Source organism: Colletotrichum scovillei, assembly GCF_011075155.1.
Source record: "Colletotrichum scovillei strain TJNH1 chromosome Unknown Contig00003, whole genome shotgun sequence".
In the NCBI taxonomy this organism is placed as follows: domain Eukaryota; kingdom Fungi; phylum Ascomycota; class Sordariomycetes; order Glomerellales; family Glomerellaceae; genus Colletotrichum; species Colletotrichum scovillei.
In genome coordinates this window covers 18,343-41,316 of record NW_023336261.1, presented here as the reverse complement: position 1 = coordinate 41,316, position 22,974 = coordinate 18,343, and the positions used below count along the sequence as shown (strand labels likewise).

Genomic DNA, 22,974 nt, shown 5'->3' with positions numbered 1-22,974 from the left:
TGGAAATGGACGGGTTGAGTTGAACCTCAAAGTTTCGACGGAACATCTGAGAGAATCCTACCAATATATAATGTGAGATTTCTAAGGGTAAACAAGTATTTGGTATTCGATCTAGTCACCCTTGTTTCCAATCTTTGGGCGTATCTATTGCGCATTGCACATTTCGCAGGGCAAAATGATGCGGTAATCCCCAATTCCTATTTAGGAAGAGTCGGTGACATTATCACAAAACGTGTGCATCCAAATGTCGATTGACGTCTCGAAACCCGCATCTTGAAAGCACTTCAGATAGCAGGTACCAGGGGTGCTGGCAGCCAGGTCCCTTACCATTGTCCTTTCGGCCTGATTTTACTCGTCCATTATTACACTTGCTTCGGTCAATGTCAGGTGATTCCACACCACTTCGTGAGATTCCACATCGCCTGCACCCACTAAATAAGGTTATCGAAACGCTACAGCCTCCATAAAGCGCTCCTTTCGTCTGACATGCAGTAAGACCTAACCAGAAGAGGCAGTTTTGATATCCTCATCGCGCCAAATGAAACAAGTGGGCCATTTGATCTTCAGCCGAACATCCGAGACCATCCTGGGATCTGAAACTGCCATCTGAGGTGAGGAAATATGATGTGCAGTCGCAGCTCACAGCCAGTTGATATCATCGCATTTCGGGAATATCGAGAACTTGCAACCAGTGTTACGCAGCAACAAATTTCAACAACGAAGAACAAAGACGTCAGTCAGAATCGTACAACTTGTCGTCACTGTCCGTCAGTTTTTCGAAACCATTCCACGCTTCGTGCTGTCCATTTGAATCAGAATGAGCAGCAAGATATTCCGTATCTTCAACCCTGGAGGTTCGTCCATCGAATTGATTCAGCACAGATATGCGCACGCATGTCGTGCAGCAGTTGTCTGTGTATGACTTCATTGTTGTCCGGGATCTAATCAATCCTATTACAGAGGCCAAGAAAGATCCAGTGGAGAAGCGGCGAGCACAACTTCGAAGTGCTCAACGGTAAGGAAATGCATATCTGCCGGTGCTGAGGCAATTTTCTAATCCCGAATTACCTTAGGTCATACCGTGATCGTAAGGACAAGTACACCAAGTCGCTCGAACAAGAGGTCGAAATAGCCCGAAAGAGAGAAGCTGAACTTATGATCCGATGCGAGCAGTTGTATGCTGCTCTCGAATCATTAACAAAACTACTTTCTCGCTATGGAATCGGCGTTCCTGCGGCTTTCGTGGATAACTTTATCAGCAAAAATGACGGTGATATGCATAGCACGTTGCATTCCAGAACTCATGAATCCCTGACTGGAGTGAGAGCCATCGAATATTCGAGAGCTCCAGAAATGAAATCAAAAGACGGTCGGGCGGCTGATACAAGCACAGCCCACGCGGAATTCTATACAGCGGCTGACAATGTTGTCGATGACCTTCAAACGGCAAAAGACGCCCTTTCGAGTCGCCAATACACCGAAAATCAAGAAACGGACTTGCCGTGGTTGAAGACTAACAGAGCGGTTACCATGCATGACTGTGAAGACAACCGAATGTGCGAGGTTGACTTGATCGCAGCAGGTATGGAGTTTGTTCTAAGGTGAGACCACGACCATGCCACCGTGCATCGATGTCGTGTGGAATTTTGATCTTCATAAGTTGCACACTTGCTGACTCCGTTCAAAGGCTCGAAAGTCCTTGTCTGGAGCATATTCATGGTAACCCCAAGAACCCTGAGGACTCAACGGGTCACATGTTAACAGTATCGGCGCGAACTCTATCGATACATACAGACCCGTCTCGACCGAACGAAAAGGGTTGTGCTGGTCCTCCGTCGTACCAAGGCGCACCCCGAGATATCTTGGAACGGATCCTGGCTCTCTCTCCCCACGTTTGCTTCGACGGGGAGATGACGCCAGCTCAAGCGTGGGAGTATATACGTAGCCAGCCTCACTTTGGTGGCATTGAGCTGCGGAGATTATGGGCGCTTGCTGATAGATTAATGGAGGGCATCAAATGTCATGGGTGAGTCAAGCCCTTCGTGATCCGCTCCTTTCTCGGGCTGACATTGAAATTAGTTTTGGTGCTGTGATTGAGACCCAGAGGTTCAAGACATTGGTATACAATGCTCTGCTGCTCGGGATGCAGTTCTAAAGGGACTTGTTCTTGGCCAGCTCTAGAGTTTGGCAATATGGTTTTCGAGGTCCAAGGGTTGTATTGAGCGGTAGTAGACTACGAAAGAAGAAACGACAAGAATGGTCCTTTTTCTCAAAACATAGCGAGTTCTATAAGTTAGTACCATTTCTACGACGGTGAAACTTCCGTATCGTCGTTTGCGTCTGTTTGGAGAAAATCCCAAGTTGCCAAATCGCGAAAAAGGCTGGGCATACCATAATCGAAGAAATCGTAAAAGGCCCTGTCGAAATGAGAGTAAGATAGCCCGTCAACAAACCAAGAACCAGCTTGTGTACCCGATTGGTCATCATTATCTGCGTAATTTTCCGGTAGAAAAACCTCACTAGGCTGCACCAGGCTCGAAACAGGTAACACCGAGCTTCCAGTCATACCCTGAGTTGGTCGCTGTAGGTTATTCAAGTTGCTGATGGGGCTCCTAGTAATGTCTTCGTGTTGATGTGTGTTGTCGCAAGTACATGGGGCACCCTCTGTGGTTCGAATGGGAGGGGCGCTGGGCCTGGTAAATTGTTGCAAACGCCTCACTAATTTGGCTACTCCTTTCGCACTGGTCCAAAGTTGACTGAGGATGATGAGGTTGTCATAACATGCCCCAAGATCTTTGTGCGCTTCTTCTGGTACTCGCTCGCCATCCCTAAGAGCTCGATAGATCACCGTGGTAGACATTGACATAGCATAAGGTATAAGAGGAAGAGGCGGGAGATTCGCAGGCCCTTCAAGACAGACGATGCGGAGTACATTATCAGCAGAAGATAGACGTCGCTGATACTGGACGCTCTTCGGCCCGCTATAGCGACAGGAGAGCATAGCGGCGACATGGTACCAAATCTGCAAGTACACTAAGGGACCACAATCAGAGAAACGCACAACGTATGACTTTGGGCTCCAGAATTACTTACATCTGTGGGATCTCTGGAATCCATCCAGGCAAATCTCAGTGGTCACCTCAGAGAATGTCGGAAATACATTAGAGTCATCATCCGTTGCAGTTGAGCTAGCTTTGTAGATCCTAGTTGCCGTTTTCATCAAATCTCCAAGGGAAAGAGATATGGCCATCAGCTGAGATCGGTAGTGGTCCTTTCGGGGAGCAATGCGTGCAACTCCAATGTCTGTATCATCAATCATGAACGGAGCAGCGCCCATGACGGGCTTGTTCAGCCGATCAAAATTTCGTAGTGTCCACCACAAAAAGTCGCAGCGCTCCTGGTCGGAATTGACGGGAACTTTCACATGTAGTGATATTGCCCATGCTTCAGATATAGCCTGAGAAAGATACCCCGATGAGCGATCCAAGCCACTCAGACCGTCGTTGTGTAGGTGCATCAAGGCTAAGATTTGAACTTTGGTGATTCGGTCGGGCTCGAGATCTGCCTTGACAGAGGCATCGAGACCTTTGAGCAATTCAGAAGCAAAGTGTCTCTGATCCATGATGGCGCCATCTTCACGGATTCTCAGAAATGGGGCTGCCTGTCTAAATTTACAGGCAACGAGGGATACTGCTCTGAGGAGGAACACCGATGCCTGCCCATTGCTGTAGTCCCGGAATATTGCAGCTCCATCTACCACTGGAATGAGATCATCTAGGAGCATGTTGTAAATTGACAGAAGAATGTCTGTCGTCGACTTTGGTAATTCGAGGAATGCCCCCTCTTCTTCAAGATACCGTCGTTGGTTGTCTGAGATTTCAATCCGCCTGGACTTGAGACGGTGGCGATCGTACCAATTGCGCTGGCGGAGAGATCTCTCCTCTAGGGAAATGCTTTCTTCAGATGTACCTGATTCTTTTCCCCGGTGGCGCGGGTGTACTCGACAAGTGCCGGCCTTCTCTGCAAGTCTCGCCCTTGTCGAACCCATAGAAAGATCCGCCAAGACGGATTCTGGGTTGTACAGACTGACACGGCTCGGGCTCGGACTTGAGTCCCGAGTATTCGATGCGTGATCGACTGGGTCTGTGGTTGACCTGTCGCCGCGTCTGGCAGCGTATGGTCTTTCGGTGACACCAACATGATAACACCGTTTCTTTCGTGCGCGACAGCCTTGACAGGGTGAAAGGCTTGAGTTAGTTGGGAGGGGTTTTGCGGATGGGACTCGGACGTGAGAAATAGAGTATGGACTTATCTTGGGATGAGCGTTTAGCGTTCTGTTTCGCCGAGGCCTGCCAAATAATTTCCATATTGGTACCGATGATTATTCGGATGCTGCCGGAACAGGTAAGATGGCGATCAAATTCAGTGAGAAAGACAACACCCTTTGTTTCCTCCGTAACATTACGCGTCCTCTTAGTTGCACAGGTGATGGGAAACCTCTATTCCGAGAGGTCGAGCGATGTGGCGGAGAAGAGTTACTGTCTGGTGGGGCCTGGTCGAATTGTCACCAGCTGCAATCAGCCCTGAAGACAGCTCGTCTCCACATGATCGTCATTAGGACCAATCAGCAAAGTCTTAGAGTTGCAATACCCACAACTTTGGAGTTGCGAAAACATGGGGAAATGTCCCCTCGCATTGGGCTCGGATTCACGTCACCGCGTCCGAGACCCCGAGCTTTTCAAGTAAGGTAGTTCAATCAAAAGCCAGGGTCTTCCGCACAACTCATCACAACTTCTCGCACCAGCCCTGAGGAAAGTTTAGGAACATCTCGCGAATAGCCTGCGCAAATGTGTTCTCCGGTCCGATGCCCCGGAAACCCTCAATAACGTGGACGTTGTCTTTGTGGTTGAACCCGCCCTCGAAGGACATTCCGTCAGTGACCTGTAGCGTCTGATCGCTTCAGAGCTTGGGTCCAGGAAGAGGACATAATACTTATTGAGACGGACGGACGAAAGGAGTGGCAGTGACCGGCGCTACATGCAGCGAGGCGCACGGCATGAGTTCTTTATCCTTTTTGATAACGTCTGTCTCCGCTCCTAGCTCGTTAGTCTCGTTTGCGGCTTCGTGAATGATCATACTCAGAAAGGCCGCGAACATCTCAAGATCTGGCACCGCGCTATAGGGACCGAACGATATGACAAGTTGGGCGATTCATATATCATGTATAACTTTGACAGGTAACTACCAAGACCTCTAGTTGCTCGATGTTATTGAACGCAAAGTGCTGCACGAAGCCTCAATCACGTCGAACAGACTGATTGCTAAACGTACTTAGTGAGCATTCGAAGTTGCGTCTCGAGTTTTTCTTCCATTCTACACCTCTAGGGAAGCTTCATAGGGGGAATATGACAAGTGCCAGCTTTGAAGTCATCTTTGTACATTCCCAGGATTCGGGTCTATTGATTCACGCTTAAGGTGTTCCCAAGAGATTCGCATGTCATCATTGCATCTACAATTGTGAGGGGGCGCGTCTTGTGGCTTACCTTAGTAGACATGATTACATACTGGAATGACTGATAGGCCGATTGACGCCTGCTACGGAAAAAGAATTCGCCTATCTGTGGAGTCTTATTAGTGCTGGTAGTGTACACGCCCCATTAGCACAATCGCCGTCCTTATTTCGCTTGCCACCTGATCCGATAACTTGTTACAAAGTACCTCCTTCGATTTGATATATCAAAGAAGCGGCAAGTGAAATGGCACAAAGTTCTCAATAAGGCAATGACTGAAGTGGCGCGTCTTAAGCATAACGACACATGTCCCGTTTACCGTTCAAGCATGCATCATGGACCCAAACTTCGCACTCAGGCGGACGACAATCAACACCTTGCAACGCCGGCCGTATCGTTCAAAGAGGAATCGGCCGTGCATGCTCTGTCGTTCACGTAAGACTTCATGTCGCCGTGCGGAAAAAGACATAGCGTGTATATCGTGCCGCAAACGCGGCCAACGCTGCAGCTTTCTCGATGATCTCACTCAAGAGTCGGGAACCGCCTCTGTATCCGGGGATAGCCCAAATGATGGCGACGGTTTGGATGACATGGGACAAACCAGAGTCGGCTTCGGCACTTCAACAGTCCTGCCAGAAGGTTTGGTCAGTGATATGGTTCCGGGATCTTTTGAGGACCAAGCGAACAACCGCTTCAGCCAATACTCCGTGGACGCGGACGCGATGTATGGAGACTTCACCGATGAACGGATCTGGAGCAGCCCTACGCCAGATGAGACACAGCCTGTGAGCACTGCTGTCGGCACTGGTCTGATGCCGTTTGACGAAATCTCGCTTCCGAATTCTCAAGTCCTTCGGCATGATTTTGAGACACGCGAGCAAGCAGCTCCACTGCCAACATTAGAAGCCCTGTTGATCAGCGCGAATTCCGCGCACGAGACTGGGGGTAGATACTTGACGGAACCACACGCCGGTTGTGCACGGTCATCTCATCCGACCGATGCTACTTTTACCATCGACCAGAGGCCCGGGTTCCAAAGCGCGTACTTTGGTCTCTCGGGAGAGTCGGACCCTTACCTTCTCCGACATTACTTGTATAACGACGCAGATGAGTTTCCTTTTCTTCGAGTGATATATCGAAGGACACAGCCCTGGACCCCTTCGCGTCGCGACCATTCTTCGATTACAGGACACCACAGCTCAACTCATGATCAAAACAATGTACCAGTACAGTTTCTTTTGACCTCAAATGAGCTGAGTGATGAGCTAAGACGTCTCGGGCCTACCGATCATTTATATGACCATGACTCAGTGAGAAAGGAACTCAACGACTTAGTGGATGAAGATGTTGGACAAAGACTTGTTCTATTGTAAGCATGCCCCATTTACGACCAAACAATATGAGCCTAACTGGACAGGTTCGTACAATACGTGTATCCAGCATTCCCCGTCATTTCTCGGTCACAAATAGTAACTGCCCTTAGTGGACATTTCAAGTCCGCATCCTCGAGACATACTTCATTGCCAACCTATCTGCTGGCTGCCATATACGCTTCTGCTCTCCCTTTCATTGCATATGACGACATACTATGTGTCTCCAGTGTCTACAAGAAACCTCCCGCCCAAAGACTCTGGCAAATGGTCTATGACGGGGTCCAGACTACGCTACATACCCCGCAACTAGCAACCATCTCAGGCGCATTACTGTATCTTCACAAGCCCCGAGTAGGAGTGCAGCATGTCTCAGCGGATACGTCTTTCTCATGGTCTATGACCACCTCTGTTGTTGGCTTAGCCACGAGCCTCGGGCTGCATTTGGACTGCAGATCATGGTCAATACCGCCGTGGGAAAAACGGTTACGACGCCGCTTGTGGTGGATGACATTCTCAGAGGCGACGTGGAGAAGTCTTTTATTGGGAAGGCCCGCTGTAATCGCACCAGACCAGTGGAATGTGTCAGAGCTTACTTTTCTTGATTTTGAGATTGAGGAGCTGCTTCAGCTTGGCGATGACACGGAAACAAACGATTCCGCGGAAAAGCTGCGACATGCCATAAACGAGTCTGATGAGAGTATGGTATCACAGCATCTCGCAACGTTGACTATCATTGCCGACAATATCTACCGCTGTCTTTAGTAAGTCCCCTGATGACCGTTGGTTGATGCTTTCATGGGCTGAGAGAAACCGCACAGCACGATAAGGGCTACTGAAAAGCTCGCCGATGACCTTGCTGGCTCCATAAGGGCAATCAAACCTCTCCGTGAAGAGCTCAAGCTGTGGTATGCCGGTCTTCCTATCTATCTGAAGACACCAAAGGTAGACCCCGAGAGGACGGCTTTCGCTGCACCAAGCTCGGCAGCCTGCCTTAAATTCGCTTACCTTACTCTCGAAATTCTATTGTACCGAGCTTTACTTCGGCCACTGGGATCCATCGATCTGGAAGATGTTTCGAATGCCGCTCCACTGACAGAGCACGTTCGCAATGACTTGGATGCAAACATTACTGCACAAGAACCGGACGAGGGCCTGCGAAACGAGATAGAGCTGATCATATGTGCTGCCGAAAACTGTGCGAGGATTGTCAGCACCTTCACTGTCGAGCTGATGTCTTGGGACTTTGCTGGCTTCTGGTATGCGTGTAAGTGACGCTCGTGTTTGTGCAGGAAAGCACACAATTATGGGTACATGTCTAATTTGTGGATCAATCTAGGGTCTCGAGTTGGCTGGGCGATAACCTCAAGCTTTCTTGCCTTACTCTTTGTCCAGTCACCGAGCGTAAAGCACGCAAAGACGTGCAAAACTCTGATCGACAAGTGGCGGCAAATATTACGACACCAGTCTCAAAGCTTCGAGGACATGAGCCTTGGGATCCTTCGGTTGGATGCGATGTACTGGTCAAACATGAACAAGATCTTTAGGATCAACAGACATGTGGCACAAGTAATCAAAGATTCGACATAAAGTCGACTTTGCAGTGCCATATCCTCGCTATTCACTGGGTGGTTCTCCAAACGTCTGGACATCGTTCCCACGAACAGAAGCAAATAACATCATCAACATTCACCATCCGCGCCCATCAAGGCCAGTAACCACTGTACAAACGCTGCTGAACATTACTATCCTACCTGGGCATGGCCGATGAAAGGGTTCTACAAAACGGCTCCGAGGACGGCCTCCACTGCAAATTTCAGCGGTAACTATGGGTCAACAAGAATACAAGCAAGTCCTGAACGCTCTTGGCAAGCTCTTTTTAGAATGTCTATGTATCAGGTTGTGTCGGACATCTACAGCTGTTCTCCTGTGGCACAGCAATACTAGTGACTGAGGAATTATTACAGTTATACCGCGAGCCGCAGGTCTCCGGTTACACTTCCAATCTGTCTTGCGTTTCTCCTACGGACCAGGAGGTAGATGAGTCCGACTGCAATTAAAGCAATGGCCTCCATGGCGAGCGAGACTGCATTGCCCATAATATAGCGCGGCGAGTCCTTCTTCGGATAAATCTGGGAGGAGGGAATTCCCGAGGCGTTGGCGATGGAGATGAGCAGAGGAATACCAATTGAGCGCACGTGGTCATTCGGAAGATTGTTTGTTACCCAAGTGACGACAAGGGTGTTGTAAGGGTATACACCTATGAAATCTTAGGGGTTGGATAGCTTCAGTAGAATCTGGATTGAACTCACCAGCAGCAACGAGGAACATTGCGAAAAGGTCTGCGCCGTGGTTGCCAGTACCGACGGTGATCGCATAGCCAATAAGGACAGGAATCGGAACGACCATGGCGATGACGCCGCGCTTGTTGAGTTTGTCGGAGAGCCAAGCGACGAGGCACAGAAATAGGCAGGCAAAGACGTAGACTGGGATGGAGAGATAGTTCGCCTGAAGGGAGGTATATCTACTACATGTGAGAGGCATACTTTCACTATGTAAAGGAAGAGAGTGACATACCCAAAACCAACGATGAGAGTAGGGAGAAAGGTTGTGAAGCCGAATAGCGGAACGGACGAGCAGAACATGCCGATGGCGGCAATGTATATAATGGGCTCCGTAAAAGCCATCTTGGCATACTTCCACTCGAACTTTCTCTCACCCTTGTAGGCGACGTCCCGTTTGACACGCAGACTCATGACGTAGCGCTCCTCTTCGTTGAGAAACCATGCCTTCTCAGAGTCAAACGGTAGCGTGACCCAGAGAGCCAGGCCGATAACGATGGAGATACAACCCTCGATGATGAACAGCCAGCGCCAGGCCTCAAGGCCGGCCTTGGAACCCATTGTCTGAATGCCGTAGGCAATGAGGCCACCAAAAGCACCTGAGAGGGCAATGGCACCGTAGAGAACGGCAATACGCTTGGCTTGCTGGGTCCGGGAGTAGACGGTCGAAATCAGGAAAGCAAGACAGGGGAAGAGGCCCGACTCGAAAACTCCGAGGAGAAGGCGGACCGCGATACCTTGGTAATAGTTGTGGATGAAGCCAGTTCCAATAGTGACGACACTCCAACCGATCATAGCGACAGCAAGGACTGCGTTAGCCCCCCATTTCTTGACCGCCATAACCCAGGGAATTTCAAACAGGACGTAGGTCGGATAGAACAAGGTTGACAGGTCATTAAACTGTGTTCCAACGAGCCCCAGGTCTTGTTCAAAACCAAAGACTCGAGCGTTTCCTGTCGAAAGCCCGTGTCAATGCAAACGGCCACAATGCTGAATACGATGGGATTCTCACATACCAATATTAGTTCGGTCAAGATATGCAATGAGCATGAGCAACGCCATTTGCGGCATCATGTACTTGTCGAATTTTGAGATAGCACATTTCTCTAGGACCGGATCGATCAACATTGAGCTTTCACCCGTGGCTGAATGTGGCGAGTCGTTGTTGTTGCTCGGAACAATGTCCGAGTTAATCATGGCTTCTTTGGGGTATTCCATGGTCATATTGTCTGGGAGATGAGGGAGGGGAAACTAAATGGATTTGATGATGATGTTCGAGTTGAGACTCCGCCGCCCTTTTTGAGGACAGCATAGCTGATGAGTCTGACCATGATATCGGGAGAGCGCTCATCGAGATGACCCGTCTCAGTTGATAAGTGTCACCGGCTCAGCTCAACAATAAGTCTTGATAACAGATTTAGGTTGTTATCTTAGCCATTGATAAGCGGGTGTTCGGAACCGGCAAAGAAGCAATTAACCAGTTAGGCTCCGTTTTCGCCGAACCTGTGGAGCTAGAATCCGCCGAATATGTTTATAGATCGTGGTGGAGACGAATTCGCCGAACATTTTGTGGGTACGGGACCCCGATAGAGTACGCTTAGGAGCCAACTATTAATGCCCATACTTGCTAGAACATCGAGCCGTGTGTGTACTTGAGTTGACTGAGATCGAGGGGAAAATTGGCATCATTCTGTTCACGTTCCAAAAGCCATCCGACTAGCATCTTCTCTCCAAGTTTTGCAAGCGAAACTTAAGAAAAAGCGACCTTGTAATTCCAATCGCACCGCAAACATGTCGAAGACGGCGACCTTGACCACGTCTACCCGAATCCTGTCGCCAATCAGCCCTGTACTCACAGTACCCATAGATAGGCAACGGCTGATGGATGACATACATCTCACGGCTCAATGGGGCGAAGGACAGAGATGGGGAGAGTATGCCTTCGCCATGTTCTCTCGCTTTGAAGTGAGCCACAAAAGCTGACGATGAGATAGCGCCCCAACCGAAACTGGCATGGCTCGGCTAGCGTTGAGTGATTCAGATAAAATGGTACGAGGTTGGTTTATCCAAGAGGTCAAGAAGTATGGTTGCAAAGTGCAGGTGGATGCAATGGGCAATATTTTTGCCATCCGGCCCGGCAGAAGAGAAGGTCACCCTACGTTCATGGGCTCTCACCTGGACACGCAACCAGCCGGCGGTAGATACGACGGTATCCTTGGCGTTCTCGCAGGAGTTGCAGCCCTGAGAGCTCTACATGAGTCTGGAATCGAAACCGAGTACCCTATTGGTGTTGTTGACTGGACCAAGTAAGTGCTGCCTGTAATTGGAGGACATCCCATGATATGACTGCTTACGACAAGCAGCGAGGAGGGTGCAAGATTTCCTCAGTGCATGATGGCTTCTGCAGTGTGGGCTGGTGTGACGGATGTCAACAGCACACATCGGATCGCTGACATCGAAGATGCAAACGTCACAGTCAGGTCTGAGCTAGAGAGGATAGGATACCTAGGCGGGATACCTGCACACTACACAGCGACGCCCATGGCGGCTCATTTTGAGCTTCATATCGGTATGCAATCTAGTGTTTCGCGGAATGTGACCACATGCTGACAGAGTTGTTCAGAGCAAGGGCCCATTCTTGAGGCATCCAACCAATGCATCGGTGTTGTCCAGGGAGTTCAGGCCAGCAAATGGTTTACCATCACCGTCGGGGGCCGAGACAGCCACACCGGAGCCACTAACTTTGAGAACCGATCCGATGCTCTTCTGACCAGTGCGCAAATGATTCTACGGTCTCATCAAGTCGCTACCGAGTTCAAGTCGTTGGCATCTACTGGTCTCCTCTCCCTGGAGCCCGGAAGCACGAATACCGTTCCTGGGGTTGTCACTTTCTCCCTAGACCTCCGATCCAGTGAGAATAGAAAAATTGACGAAATGGAAGAGATTCTTCGAAGGGATTTTGAAAGCATCGCCAAGGGCGAAAGCGTCGGAACTGTCACTGCGGGATGCACTCGTGGTCGTGGTTGCAGCGTCTCTTGGAAGGTCGACTCAGATGCTAAGGTTGCCAACTTTGACAAGGACTGTATCGAATGCATAGAGAAGGGGAGCGAGTCGCTGTTCGGAGAACAGGCATCATCACTGACGAGGAGGATGTATAGTGGCGCTGGACACGACAGTGTGCACACCTCTACCAGGGTGCCGACGGCGATGATATTTGTTCCATGCAGAGAGGGCATAACTCACAACCCGACCGAGTATTGCTCGCCGACGGACTGCGGTAACGGAGCACAGGTTCTTCTTAATGCTGTACTCAGATACGACCACCATCGATCCACCGAGGCATAACTTTGAGGGAACTTGCGTGCAGTGATACAGCGGTGGAAAGCAGTGATGGCTGAGAGTATCAAGAATAACTGAACAAAGAAACGTTTCTAATATTGTGTCATATACTGATCCATCCATGTCTTGCCGTGCGCCAGTATGGCTTGCCATGGCTAAGGTACCGCGAGGTCAGACTGATTGAGAAGTATTTACTAAAAGTCGGTTTTAGTTTGGACTATCTCGGCTTTTTCTCAAGACACCATTTACATTCTGACGATACGAGAACTTTCTTAGGTATCTGAGGACCCAGAATAGGTAGATAATGTTTATATTGGTATATACCGTCGAACTCAACAAGTGACGTTAAGTGCATCACACTAAGACATCTAAGACTTCTCTAGATGCGTTTGATGCAATTGCATGAGCCGCCATACGCCGTTACTATCTAATGACCAACCCCTAATAAAGTATAAACCTTCTTCATTCCACGAATTTCTAATGCCAAATCAATCCGCACAATTCCGATAAGCCACCAAGAGGCACGTTATTCGGCCTGAACGATCACACTCGTATTCATTACTTCGTTTTCTGTTTCCTGAAGCCAAGTTCGGCCAGGAACGAGATCCTCGCTACCGTCACTCCAATCGTGATGATCACCCCAACCCAGTCACCAACCTGCCACGTCGTAGGCGAGAGTCGGCCTTGTTTCCCAAACACCTCGTAGGTACCCGCAAGAAGGGATAGATCGATCGCTAGAATAGCGGCTTGCGCGATCTTCCATACTCCAATGTCTTGAGTGTATCGTAGGAGCATGCCATTGAGGATGGCACACCCGACCAGGGCCCCGCCACCCTGGTAGAGAAGCATGTCGTGTGCTGCATCGCGCGTTCCGGTATGGGATTCAAGGAAGAATTGGTCAAGCATCCAGTCGCGCGTGAAGAAGGACATGAACGCGCCCCAGAGCGCGCATGGTGGGTCCCAGTATAGGAAGACGGCTTTGTAGATGGAGGGGATCTGGGTAGTCATTGTGAAGCGCAGGTGACTGGAGGTTTCGGCAAGAACTTGAAGAGGTTCTGCCCAACAAGACCAAATGAGGGGGCGCAATTGCCTGTTATACCCGCGAAGACGGAACGTCTGGCCTCGAGACTTGATCACTGCTGGAAACTGCCTAGTGCTGACCTAAGAATCACGAAGTTCTTCCTTCTTCGTGGGATGATGCTCCGCCCCCTCACTACCAGCTTTGGACCTTCTGTGCTACAGCATTAATGTGCTTGCTACTCTGGTGGGCGTGTGGGGAACACAAGACACAGTGGATCATGCGAACAATCTTGGCAATACATCTTACCGTGCCTTGGATGATCCCTTTTAATGACAGGTCTAGTTGAGAGCTGTTTCAGTCACGTGCAACGAAGATAATCGATGCCCGGGAGGGCTCAGGGTATAACAGAGTAAAAGGAGATCAAGCATCCAGAGCAAGGAGCAAGCGAGAACATCAGAATTGATATTACTCCAGACTATGGTTCACTAATATGTTCATATAACGTCCTCCACTGGCATACACTACTGTAGTAATTATGATAGTAAATATAAGAAAGAAATGTGTACCACTCCGTCGAAAGAAGATAGACTCGTAAACAGTAAGGTATTCCAATGCTAGACATAGGGGTTTGACAAAGGTGCCTATGAATCATCTCTTGATGCGGTAGAGGCACTAGGCTCAGTCAGTACTCATGTTCGAGCCGTGCCCACTTGATCAAGTTGAGGATTGTCAAAGTCAATGTATTAGAGAAAAGCGGAGAATTCTGAACCGGCAAGAAATTTAGTAGAGCGTTTTGACGTTTCCCATGACGGAGTCACATGCCCATAGCCTTGTGAGGTTGATGTTCATAATACACCGCAGGAATCTGGCCTGAAAGCAATTATAGTCCACGGGAAGTACTTATCACTTAGCCTTTCGCGACTTCTTGGTCACATTATATGAAGCCTTCGTGATAGATATGGTTCCAATAGGCAACAATTGGTAAAGTAGTTAGAACACTCTGGGGCTAAGATCTAAGATCTTACGCCGCCACACCAATGCAGTACCAATAAGTCCCCCAGAAGCTGGTACCACAGTTTGCGCCGTCGGTCCCTAGTACCGTATTCCAACTGTAAAAGTCTGCAGCCGCAAGACCGTACCTCTCGATGAAGGCCGAACACCAGTCTCTTGACGGAGCTTGGGCATACTCATTGCACGTTGCGATCGCGTTGCCCGCCTGGTTCGGCGACGGAGCCGCTACGGGGCCGTTGGTGGGGGTCGGAGTGGATAATGGAGCTGAGGTGGAGGTTATCCCCGAGCCGCCGGTGGTAGTCGCGCTGCCGCTCGTGCCGACACAGTACGCGTAACCACCCCAGAAGTTTGTGAGACAGTCCTCTGATACAGCAGGGTTGAGCGCCAGGAACTGGGCATGCGTGAGACCGTACTCCGCCTCAACCGTGGAGCAATCGCCGCCTGCCAAGACTGAGTAAGAATGAATTCAATTCGTCAGAAGTGATTGACTTACCAGTGACCACGTGCCACTTGTTGCAATTAGATGGCTGGCCTTCGTGCGTTGCTGCGGGAGGTGTTGGGCCTGCGGTTGACGAAGCCACAGCTGACGTTGAAGTCACAATGGTTGCTGTCGCTGACGGTTCCACGAAATCCGAGGTTCTAATGCAGTAGTAGTACCCTGTATAAGCATTAGTTTCCCTAATTTTTCGATATAGCACTGTTTCTGGGCTTCAAAGCTTGTTGGATCTCTTACCTGCCCACATACCACCGCACTCTGGACCTACGCTTGGGTTCCAGTCGTAGAATTGAGCGATGGTCAGAGACCATTCACTCAATATCTCCGAACATGATGGACTACCGTTGGCGTCTACCTCAACAATTTGCGTGCAGTTTTCTGTCATTCCATCCTGGATAGAAAATTAGTATTGTGCATATAAATTCGTAGGGACCTGAGAATATTAACCCACCCTAGCCGGTAAGCTTGAGTCCAGCGGATCCGGGTCTGTGAATTTCTTCGACCCAGTGTACCATTTCGCACAATAGCGGAAGCCGCTCTCAAATGAGCATCTGGCATCAGATGCGTTTCCGAGGACTACCGAGAAATGTGATTAGCGACGACTGCGCTTTAACAATGGTCAAGTATTAATAAGACATACTCGGGTTCCAGACCTCGAGGTCTTCTAGAGTAACATCAAAGACCTCGGCGGCAAGAGCGCAGTTGGAAGCCAAGTACATTCCGGTCATGTCTTTTTGCCAGTCATCTCCCGTTAGATAGTGATAGCAATCCTTCCTTGTTCCGGTAGCGACAGGAAGAAGGGTCGTCGTGGGAGTCGGAGCCGTCCAGACATTGTCAGGTAGGGTTGTTGCAGAGTCCTCGACGGTTCCCGTCATGGTGATTGCGAAAGTGATGTGCCCGGGCTTTCCGATGTAGGTGTTTACTAGAGACTTCGGTTTAGGACGTACACAGAATACAGAGGCTTGTGAATAAGGATCAACTTACAATCTCCGACAGGCTGCACGCAGTACGACTCCTCGGCGTACAAGTTTGTACAGTTCTTGTTAATCGCGGGGTTGAGGAATAAGAAGTCATCTATGGAAATTCCGAACTTTATAACAATCAGGTTACAATAGTCTCCAAGAACAATAGTGTAATCAAGTAGGCAAAATCCGTTTAAGTTTAAGGAATTTTCAGAAAAACTAACTTTTATTTTTTTAAAAAAAGTAATTTCTTTAAATAAATATTTAAAATTGTTATTTTTTTTTTTTAAAAAAAAAAAAGTAATATATTTTTCTATTTTAAAAACTTTTTTTAAAACTCTATAGTCTTATAATTAAAACTATAATTTCTTTATATATATAAAAACTTTTTTAAAATAAAATATTTTTTAAATATAAAAACTTACTTTATTACAGTAGTTATATAATATTTTATTAATAAAAATTTATATTTTATTTTATTTAAATAATTAAATTATAATAAAGCGACTAAAGAATTATAATAAATTATTATAACCTAATACACATAATAAAGCTAGGGCCTGCCCCACAGGGCCTATAGCAGCTACTATACTATATATATAAAAGTATAAACTTAGAATAACTCCTCTTAGAATAAAAGAACTATAAAATAAGTTATATAATAATAAAAAATAAAGAACTCTATATATTTAAAATATAGAGCCTATCTTTTTATAATACGGGACCTATATATTTAGAATACGGGAGCTATTAAATAAATATATAAATAAAAGTATTACGACCTAATACGTATAATAAGGCCAGGGCCTGCCCTATAGAACTTATAGTAACTACTACACTATATATATAGGAGTATGAACTTAGGGTAACTCCTCTCAGGATAAAAAAACTATAAATAAATTATATAACTATAATCGTATAATAAAATAAAAACGGATACTTATAAAAAGTAAGATAAACGATTATATATAAATAAGATAAATAACTATTTAATAAACGGTTAGATAATTATAAATAGTAATATTATAAAAGATATATTTAAAAATAAAACTTATATATAATATAAACTCGAGCCGGGCTTAAGGATAGACTCTATAGCTTTTTAGTAATTAACTTAATATTAGATTTTTAATCGTTTTTAGTTATTTTTACTAAGAACCCCTTTAATAAAACTATAATTAATTATTAAAACCTTACTTATTTTACGATTTATAAATATAGCTTTAGGAAACTATCTATAACTATAATACTATTTATTTAATTATTATAACCTTAACTTTTATTAATATACTTATTATAACTAGCTAGTTATAATACTTTAATTACTCTTATTTAGTAAGTTTATTTTATAAAAACTAATTAAATAATAAAAATAATATTTTTAAAATAACTTTATCCGCTTTTTAACTAATTTTAAAAGAAAGGACCTATCCTCTTAAAACTTTAGATAAAGAAATGAAGAATATTAAAAACTTAGATAAAAAAATCGACTTTATTCTAAAGATTTATATTACTATATAGAGATATTTTAAAAAGAATAACGAAAATATTACCTAAATATAAGCTATACTTAACGAAGCTATAAGCTATTTAGAAACTAAAACTAAAAAACTAAATATTTAACTAGATAAATTAATACGTTCTAGGAGCTATTAATATTATTATTACACCTTTTATAGAAAATAATAGAAGCTTAAGCTTAATATACTTATTACTTATAATAGTACCCTAAGAACTCTTAAAGGATTTTTAATTTAGGTTAAAAATTATTAGAACTTTTATTATAGAGATTTTATTAATAGAACTAAGAAAGTTATATACGTTATTAGTTTTAAAAACGAGCCCTTAAATAGTTTAAATTAATTTAAAAAATACTTTAATAAAAAATTCTTAATAAGTATTTTATTAAAATACGTAATATATATTTTAGTTTTTATAAATTTAAAAAAGTTTTTAGGTCCTTATTTTAAAACTTTAATAAAAACGATAAACTAAGTGCGATTTAGTATAGCTATAATAAACTAAATTAATAAAAAAATATTTTGCTAAATTTAGATACTTTAGTACCTTAGGGTTAGGGTTAGGGTTAGGGTTAGTTGTAGGGTTAGGTTAGGGTTAGGGTTAGGTTAGGTTAGGGTTAGGTTAGGTTTCGAGCCAGACGTGGCAGAGACGCTCGTCGGGAACATGAACTCCGTCCACCGCAATGCCTTTTGCTTCCCGCCCACGCCGCCAGGGGTGCATTGTCAAAGCCCATCCCGACGGCATGGAGCTCGTCCCGACGCATGTTCATCACTCAGGGACCAGACATTTGACGGATATGTTCGTACCGGACGTCTGGCGCGGCTGACCAGAACTTTATCGTTGCTTGTGGTTTTACCGGCGGTGGCGCGAATCCATGGTGTGTCTTGCAGCTAACATAAACGAGACGCAGACATTTTTCCAAACTGCAATGGACGGTGATATGATCAAGTTGCGCGAGATTGGCAGCAAGCGTGGGGTTACGAAGACGAAGATTTCGTTTGGTATGAGTAGGCGGGTTGAGGATAGACCGGTGGTGTTAAGCTCCTGAATGGAGACGAGGATGTTAGAAGGGCAGCCTGTGTTTTCCATCTTCGTAGATCAAAGAACTGACTGGGGTGATTTGTGCTCAGTAATGTGGAGCGCAAGATAGATAGAGCTGGAGAATAAGCCATGGAATAAACACGCGTCAGTCATGTGCTCATGGATGGAGGAAGCCCAACAACTGAGGTTTCCACGTGAGATATTTTCCCTTCATCTGGGCACATAGGCTCTCTTGGGTCCACCTGCGAAGGCTAGGTACTCCGAGTTTCTCAAGACGAAAAACATTGCCCGACTTATCGTATCGTTGTAGTCTTCCCACAAACCATCTGAATCGCATATTACAGCCTCTCTCACAAAACGGAAACTCGGTCTCGCTGTCTCTGCAAGTTTTCGAAATCAATATTTGTTGCCTACATGAATGCAACTACCTGTAGCCGACGCAAACGTATTGGATCTCATTATCAACAACAACACCACAGACAGGTCACTGTGAAGATACTGCCTCGCTCTGTGAAGCAAGTCGCAGATGAGCCCCACCATTGCCAAAGATTCTGCCCCATAACGACAAGATAGAGCGGGTCTAGCCCTCGCCTGGATAGACGAGGCCCACGCTAACTGCCCACTTGAGCTCACGATAATCGATAACATCTTCATCGGCCCTCTGGCGCAACGGTAGCGCGTTCGACTCCAGCTTGAGACTTCTCGGGATGTTATCGAAAGGTTATCTGTTCAAATCAGGTGGGGGTCATTTATATCATCGTGATCACACGGCCGTACGACTCAGGACGTTCATGTGTGGGAGCGAGTTTCTTTTGATTTTTGCTCACGCAGACATCTCGTGTCCTACCCAGTTATCTCATGTTCCATCATCATTATTTGTGCAGCTGGAAACGTTATGCTGAGTTTAATCATCTTTCAATGATGCTTTTGTATCACAGGTTTTCGAATGGGAGTATGGTGTTGTGTTTCCTTGTCTGACAATCTCGGCAGATGAGCTCGGCTCGGAGTTCTCATGTTGAGAACGAAAGGAAATCGCTTCGAGCAAGCGACACCCAAATGCTGTCCATGATGAATGTGATGAAGCCAACGGACTAGAAACCCCTCTTACAGAAAACCCGGCGAAAGTTGCTTCAGTTGGAGGGTCCGAGAGCAGAACCGCAACCTTGTTCAACCCAATCCGAGTACACCTCGAGCGGCCCCATCATGCAGGAACGCAACCGCCTGCACTTCCGCCCCGAGAACAGCCCTGCGGGCAAGGGCGCCCGCATTAAACTGCCAACTAAAGAAGGGTCCGTCTCGTTCGTCAAGACCGGACCAAGCAACCTTGTTCGGCGGGGTAAGCCTGAGGACTGCCGGAAGACGTCCCTGGACGTGATTTGGATCTGGCCCCATCCCTCCTCCGTGAGGGTCTCGATGCTCGTGCCAAAGACGTATTCCCTGAAGCCTGCCCAGCGCACCGCCGACGCGCACATGGGGCAGCTCTCGGCGTTGGTGTAGATGGTCAGGTTGGCAAAGGCGGCCAGGGCCTGGGCCGGCGTCATCCGGTATGGACCCTGGGGATCTACAAAGATTGCCGAGCAGTTGTCGATGGCCGCCATCTCCCCTGCTTCATGATCAGCAAACCACCCCTACAGAGAAAAGCTTTGTTGGGTTGTGTGAGGTGAGATTCATACCATGCAGGGTCGGGTTGCCTGTGCCAGCATTGTTGTTCGCGCCGGTGCAGACCAGCTCCCCCAAGCCGCCCGTAGTGTGGTTAACAATCACTGAGCCAAAGGCCGCGAACGGGCATGGGTTGGGTAGGGCCAGGTTGGCCTGGCGCATCCAGTACGCCCGCGTGGTGAAGTTGACCCCGTTGACAATCTTCAGCGGCGGGCAGGTTTCCAAGGCCATGTAACGTTGAAGATCACCATCGCCATGTCCCACGACCGAGGCGACCAGTGACAGGGCTACAAGACCGAGCGTTGCCTTGAACAGGCTCAACGAGAGTGAGAATGCGCGCATCGTGTCGCGCAAAAGAGCTGTGAGGCGAAGCTGCGACGCGGGCTTGTATCCAGATTGGGACAGTTGAACCTTCGGAGAGCTCCTGATTCGGAATAGCGAGTTGGAGGTGCAAAGCAGCTGCGGGAGGTGGCGAAACTCGGTCAATGCTTGTGCATAGTTTGTGTGTCGATGTCAAAGCAGACGAACGATGTAGACTTTCCCACGAGCTGTCTGTAGTAAGGCTATGCAGTACTCGTATCGTGCATTTTCTGCGACATTAGTTGGGCTTTAAGAGAACGGAGGCCGGGGTAGTGAAGTCTTCAGCAAGCAGATAGGAATTGAGGCGGAAAGCCATGGGCCCTATCTGCTAAGGTTGCAATCATCAATCTGTCCGTGATAAGAAGATTACGATGGATGCGGTCCGTATCTTTGAGTCTTATGGCTTACTTGGGCTGCACGCGACTAAGGTGGCTGACCAGCTGAAAATTTATTGACATGATCGGACCGTTCCGGGCCGCTCCGGGACCACGCCCGGCTGAAATATGGGTCCTTCCGGAAGCATCACCGGGCGGAACAACGAGAACGAGGAATGATTGTTAAGGCAATCGAGCGACAATTTAGTATCTAAGCAAATGGATATCTATAAAACGGACGAAAAATAGCTTTGTTACATGTGACTGCAGCTTTCCCTCCCGCAGAGAGAGCAAAGCTCCTTTTGTGCCACTACCACATCTCTCCCTTTCCTTTCCAGCATCTCAATATCAAGGTTATAGTTCGTCTTTCCAATACCTGATTCCAGGTCATCTTTTGGAATTCCGTAAGGGTTCATGGACCTCCACGAGAGGTCGTACGGCTGAGGGGATGGCGACGAGGGCTCAAGCACCTTCGGCTTGGATCCACCGTAGGCGTACATGTCCCGGTACCTACGAGATGGCGGCAGATCGTCCTTGGGGGGTACTGGAGGGCCTTTGGGACTAGTGATGTAATCGCGAACGTAATTGTCACTAAATTGAGGCGGGCTGTTACTGCGCCCGAACTTCTGATATCGCCCAGCAGCCTTCGCCGGCTTGTCCACGCTGGCGTTCGAGGACGGACTGCTGCCCTTGGATGGCTTCGGGGTGGTCCACCTCGCGAAGAGCGCAAAGCCGGGGAACTTCTTCTCGACCAAGTTGCGGATCATGGGCGCACAGGCGCACACCACGACGACACCTAGTTCGATTGTCGTCCACCACACAACGGGCGCATAGTCCCACGTCGGGTCGATGGAGTTTCCAAACACTGCGAGAACCTGAAGACGGATAATGGTCGAAACGAAGCCGACAGATCCGAGAAGAAATACCATGGCAACCGAAACCTTCTTGTTCCGATTCATTTGAAGGCCTGGAAGCATCGCAATCGGGAGGGCGAGGATAAGAAGGTGGATGATAGCCAGAGCAGAGTTTGCGCAGGCGTTGGTTGACGTCGAGGCAGGCGCCTGTGTGAATGTCCTTGTTCCAGAATAACTCGATCGGGTGACACGAGAAAATTGTAAGAAAGCCGATAACCACCTGGCCGACGATAAGGAACCCGATCAGGGTGTATGCAGCGATGCGGAACTTCGGTACGGTGAAGATTCGTAGATAGAAGACGACGAGGGATAGCTTTGCGAATAAGAGCACAAAGACGTACACAATCTCGGCGGCGTACACTGCAAAAGGATTAGGGAAGATGGCTTGAGTATGAATGGGATATACGTACGGAGTCGCAGAATCTGCAGTAAGCCACCCGGTTTAAGATCGTAAAGGTGCTTCCCAAATCCTAAGCTTGACACTGTTCATAGTCAGTCACGCATCCAAGCCGGTCGCAAGACAAAAGAAACTTACTCAACAGAATTGCAGATACAGGGGCAATCGCAATTACAATCGCCGCAATAATTAACGCATCGTCGAGACTCCACGTCTTTGCCATGTTTTTGGCAAGAAGCCGCAAGACAATCGCAATGACAGCCGTGACATAGACGGTGATTAGAATGGCAAGAATTTTGCCGGTATCGGATTCGTGAGGGAGATTGCACTGCGTTTGTTGCAGTTTCGCGACATCTTGTTGCCTCGTCAGTCTTCCCATCTTTCTACACCATCATCACGACTCTGGAAGTACTCACCCAGGGAGTCTTGCATGGTGCAGTTTGCAATCAAGCAAGGTCCGACGAGCTGACCCAGACCGGTGCTCGCACAGGAGCAAGTTGTGTTCGTGAGGTCGCACCCGACCCCTGCGATACCCTGTACGAGGCAGTTCAACTGGGCACCAGAGTGTTAGCCAAAGTGGGTTCCATTTCGGAAGAGCAACCGAGCGAAAGGAGGCTCCCAACTCCAAATCGAACTTACACCACATGTTGATATATT

At 47.5% G+C, this 22,974-nt stretch overlaps 8 protein-coding genes across 8 annotated transcripts; 3 read left to right on the top strand and 5 right to left on the bottom strand.

Annotated features, from left to right (window-relative positions):
* Window positions 1–817: 817 nt before the first annotated feature.
* On the top strand, window positions 818–2,030 carry HER10_EVM0003937 (uncharacterized protein; the record flags this gene model as incomplete). Its single annotated transcript, XM_035473598.1, has 5 exons — window positions 818–854; window positions 961–1,015; window positions 1,074–1,282; window positions 1,394–1,601; window positions 1,688–2,030. 5 exons carry the CDS (start codon window positions 818–820, stop codon window positions 2,028–2,030), a joined length of 852 nt encoding a protein of 283 aa, XP_035335886.1.
* A 275-nt stretch (window positions 2,031–2,305) lies between these two features.
* On the bottom strand, window positions 2,306–3,622 carry HER10_EVM0006736 (uncharacterized protein; the record flags this gene model as incomplete). The annotated part of the gene is made up of 2 exons (XM_035476314.1): window positions 2,306–3,033; window positions 3,094–3,622. 2 exons carry the CDS (start codon window positions 3,620–3,622, stop codon window positions 2,306–2,308), a joined length of 1,257 nt encoding a protein of 418 aa, XP_035336155.1.
* Window positions 3,623–6,232: 2,610 nt separating this feature from the next.
* HER10_EVM0005871 (uncharacterized protein) lies at window positions 6,233–8,470 on the top strand (the record flags this gene model as incomplete). Its single annotated transcript, XM_035475474.1, has 4 exons — window positions 6,233–6,879; window positions 6,928–7,644; window positions 7,702–8,147; window positions 8,220–8,470. 4 exons carry the CDS (start codon window positions 6,233–6,235, stop codon window positions 8,468–8,470), a joined length of 2,061 nt encoding a protein of 686 aa, XP_035336075.1.
* A 377-nt stretch (window positions 8,471–8,847) lies between these two features.
* On the bottom strand, window positions 8,848–10,440 carry HER10_EVM0013039 (uncharacterized protein; the record flags this gene model as incomplete). Its single annotated transcript, XM_035482411.1, has 4 exons — window positions 8,848–9,140; window positions 9,193–9,404; window positions 9,458–10,175; window positions 10,239–10,440. 4 exons carry the CDS (start codon window positions 10,438–10,440, stop codon window positions 8,848–8,850), a joined length of 1,425 nt encoding a protein of 474 aa, XP_035336721.1.
* A 795-nt stretch (window positions 10,441–11,235) lies between these two features.
* Window positions 11,236–12,567, top strand: HER10_EVM0012645 (beta-alanine synthase; the record flags this gene model as incomplete). Its single annotated transcript, XM_035482037.1, has 3 exons — window positions 11,236–11,528; window positions 11,586–11,791; window positions 11,846–12,567. The coding sequence occupies 3 exons, from the start codon at window positions 11,236–11,238 to the stop codon at window positions 12,565–12,567; spliced, it is 1,221 nt and encodes a 406-aa protein (XP_035336688.1).
* A 552-nt stretch (window positions 12,568–13,119) lies between these two features.
* On the bottom strand, window positions 13,120–13,569 carry HER10_EVM0009815 (uncharacterized protein; the record flags this gene model as incomplete). Its single annotated transcript, XM_035479288.1, has 1 exon — window positions 13,120–13,569. The coding sequence occupies one exon, from the start codon at window positions 13,567–13,569 to the stop codon at window positions 13,120–13,122; it is 450 nt and encodes a 149-aa protein (XP_035336429.1).
* Window positions 13,570–14,603: 1,034 nt separating this feature from the next.
* Window positions 14,604–15,964, bottom strand: HER10_EVM0005450 (LysM domain-containing protein; the record flags this gene model as incomplete). Its single annotated transcript, XM_035475067.1, has 5 exons — window positions 14,604–15,034; window positions 15,087–15,290; window positions 15,342–15,480; window positions 15,541–15,665; window positions 15,730–15,964. The coding sequence occupies 5 exons, from the start codon at window positions 15,962–15,964 to the stop codon at window positions 14,604–14,606; spliced, it is 1,134 nt and encodes a 377-aa protein (XP_035336036.1).
* A 3,779-nt stretch (window positions 15,965–19,743) lies between these two features.
* On the bottom strand, window positions 19,744–22,749 carry HER10_EVM0011953 (CFEM domain-containing protein; the record flags this gene model as incomplete). The annotated part of the gene is made up of 6 exons (XM_035481361.1): window positions 19,744–20,216; window positions 20,287–20,559; window positions 21,272–21,973; window positions 22,044–22,343; window positions 22,456–22,671; window positions 22,734–22,749. 6 exons carry the CDS (start codon window positions 22,747–22,749, stop codon window positions 19,744–19,746), a joined length of 1,980 nt encoding a protein of 659 aa, XP_035336624.1.
* Between the last annotated feature and the right edge of the window lie 225 nt (window positions 22,750–22,974).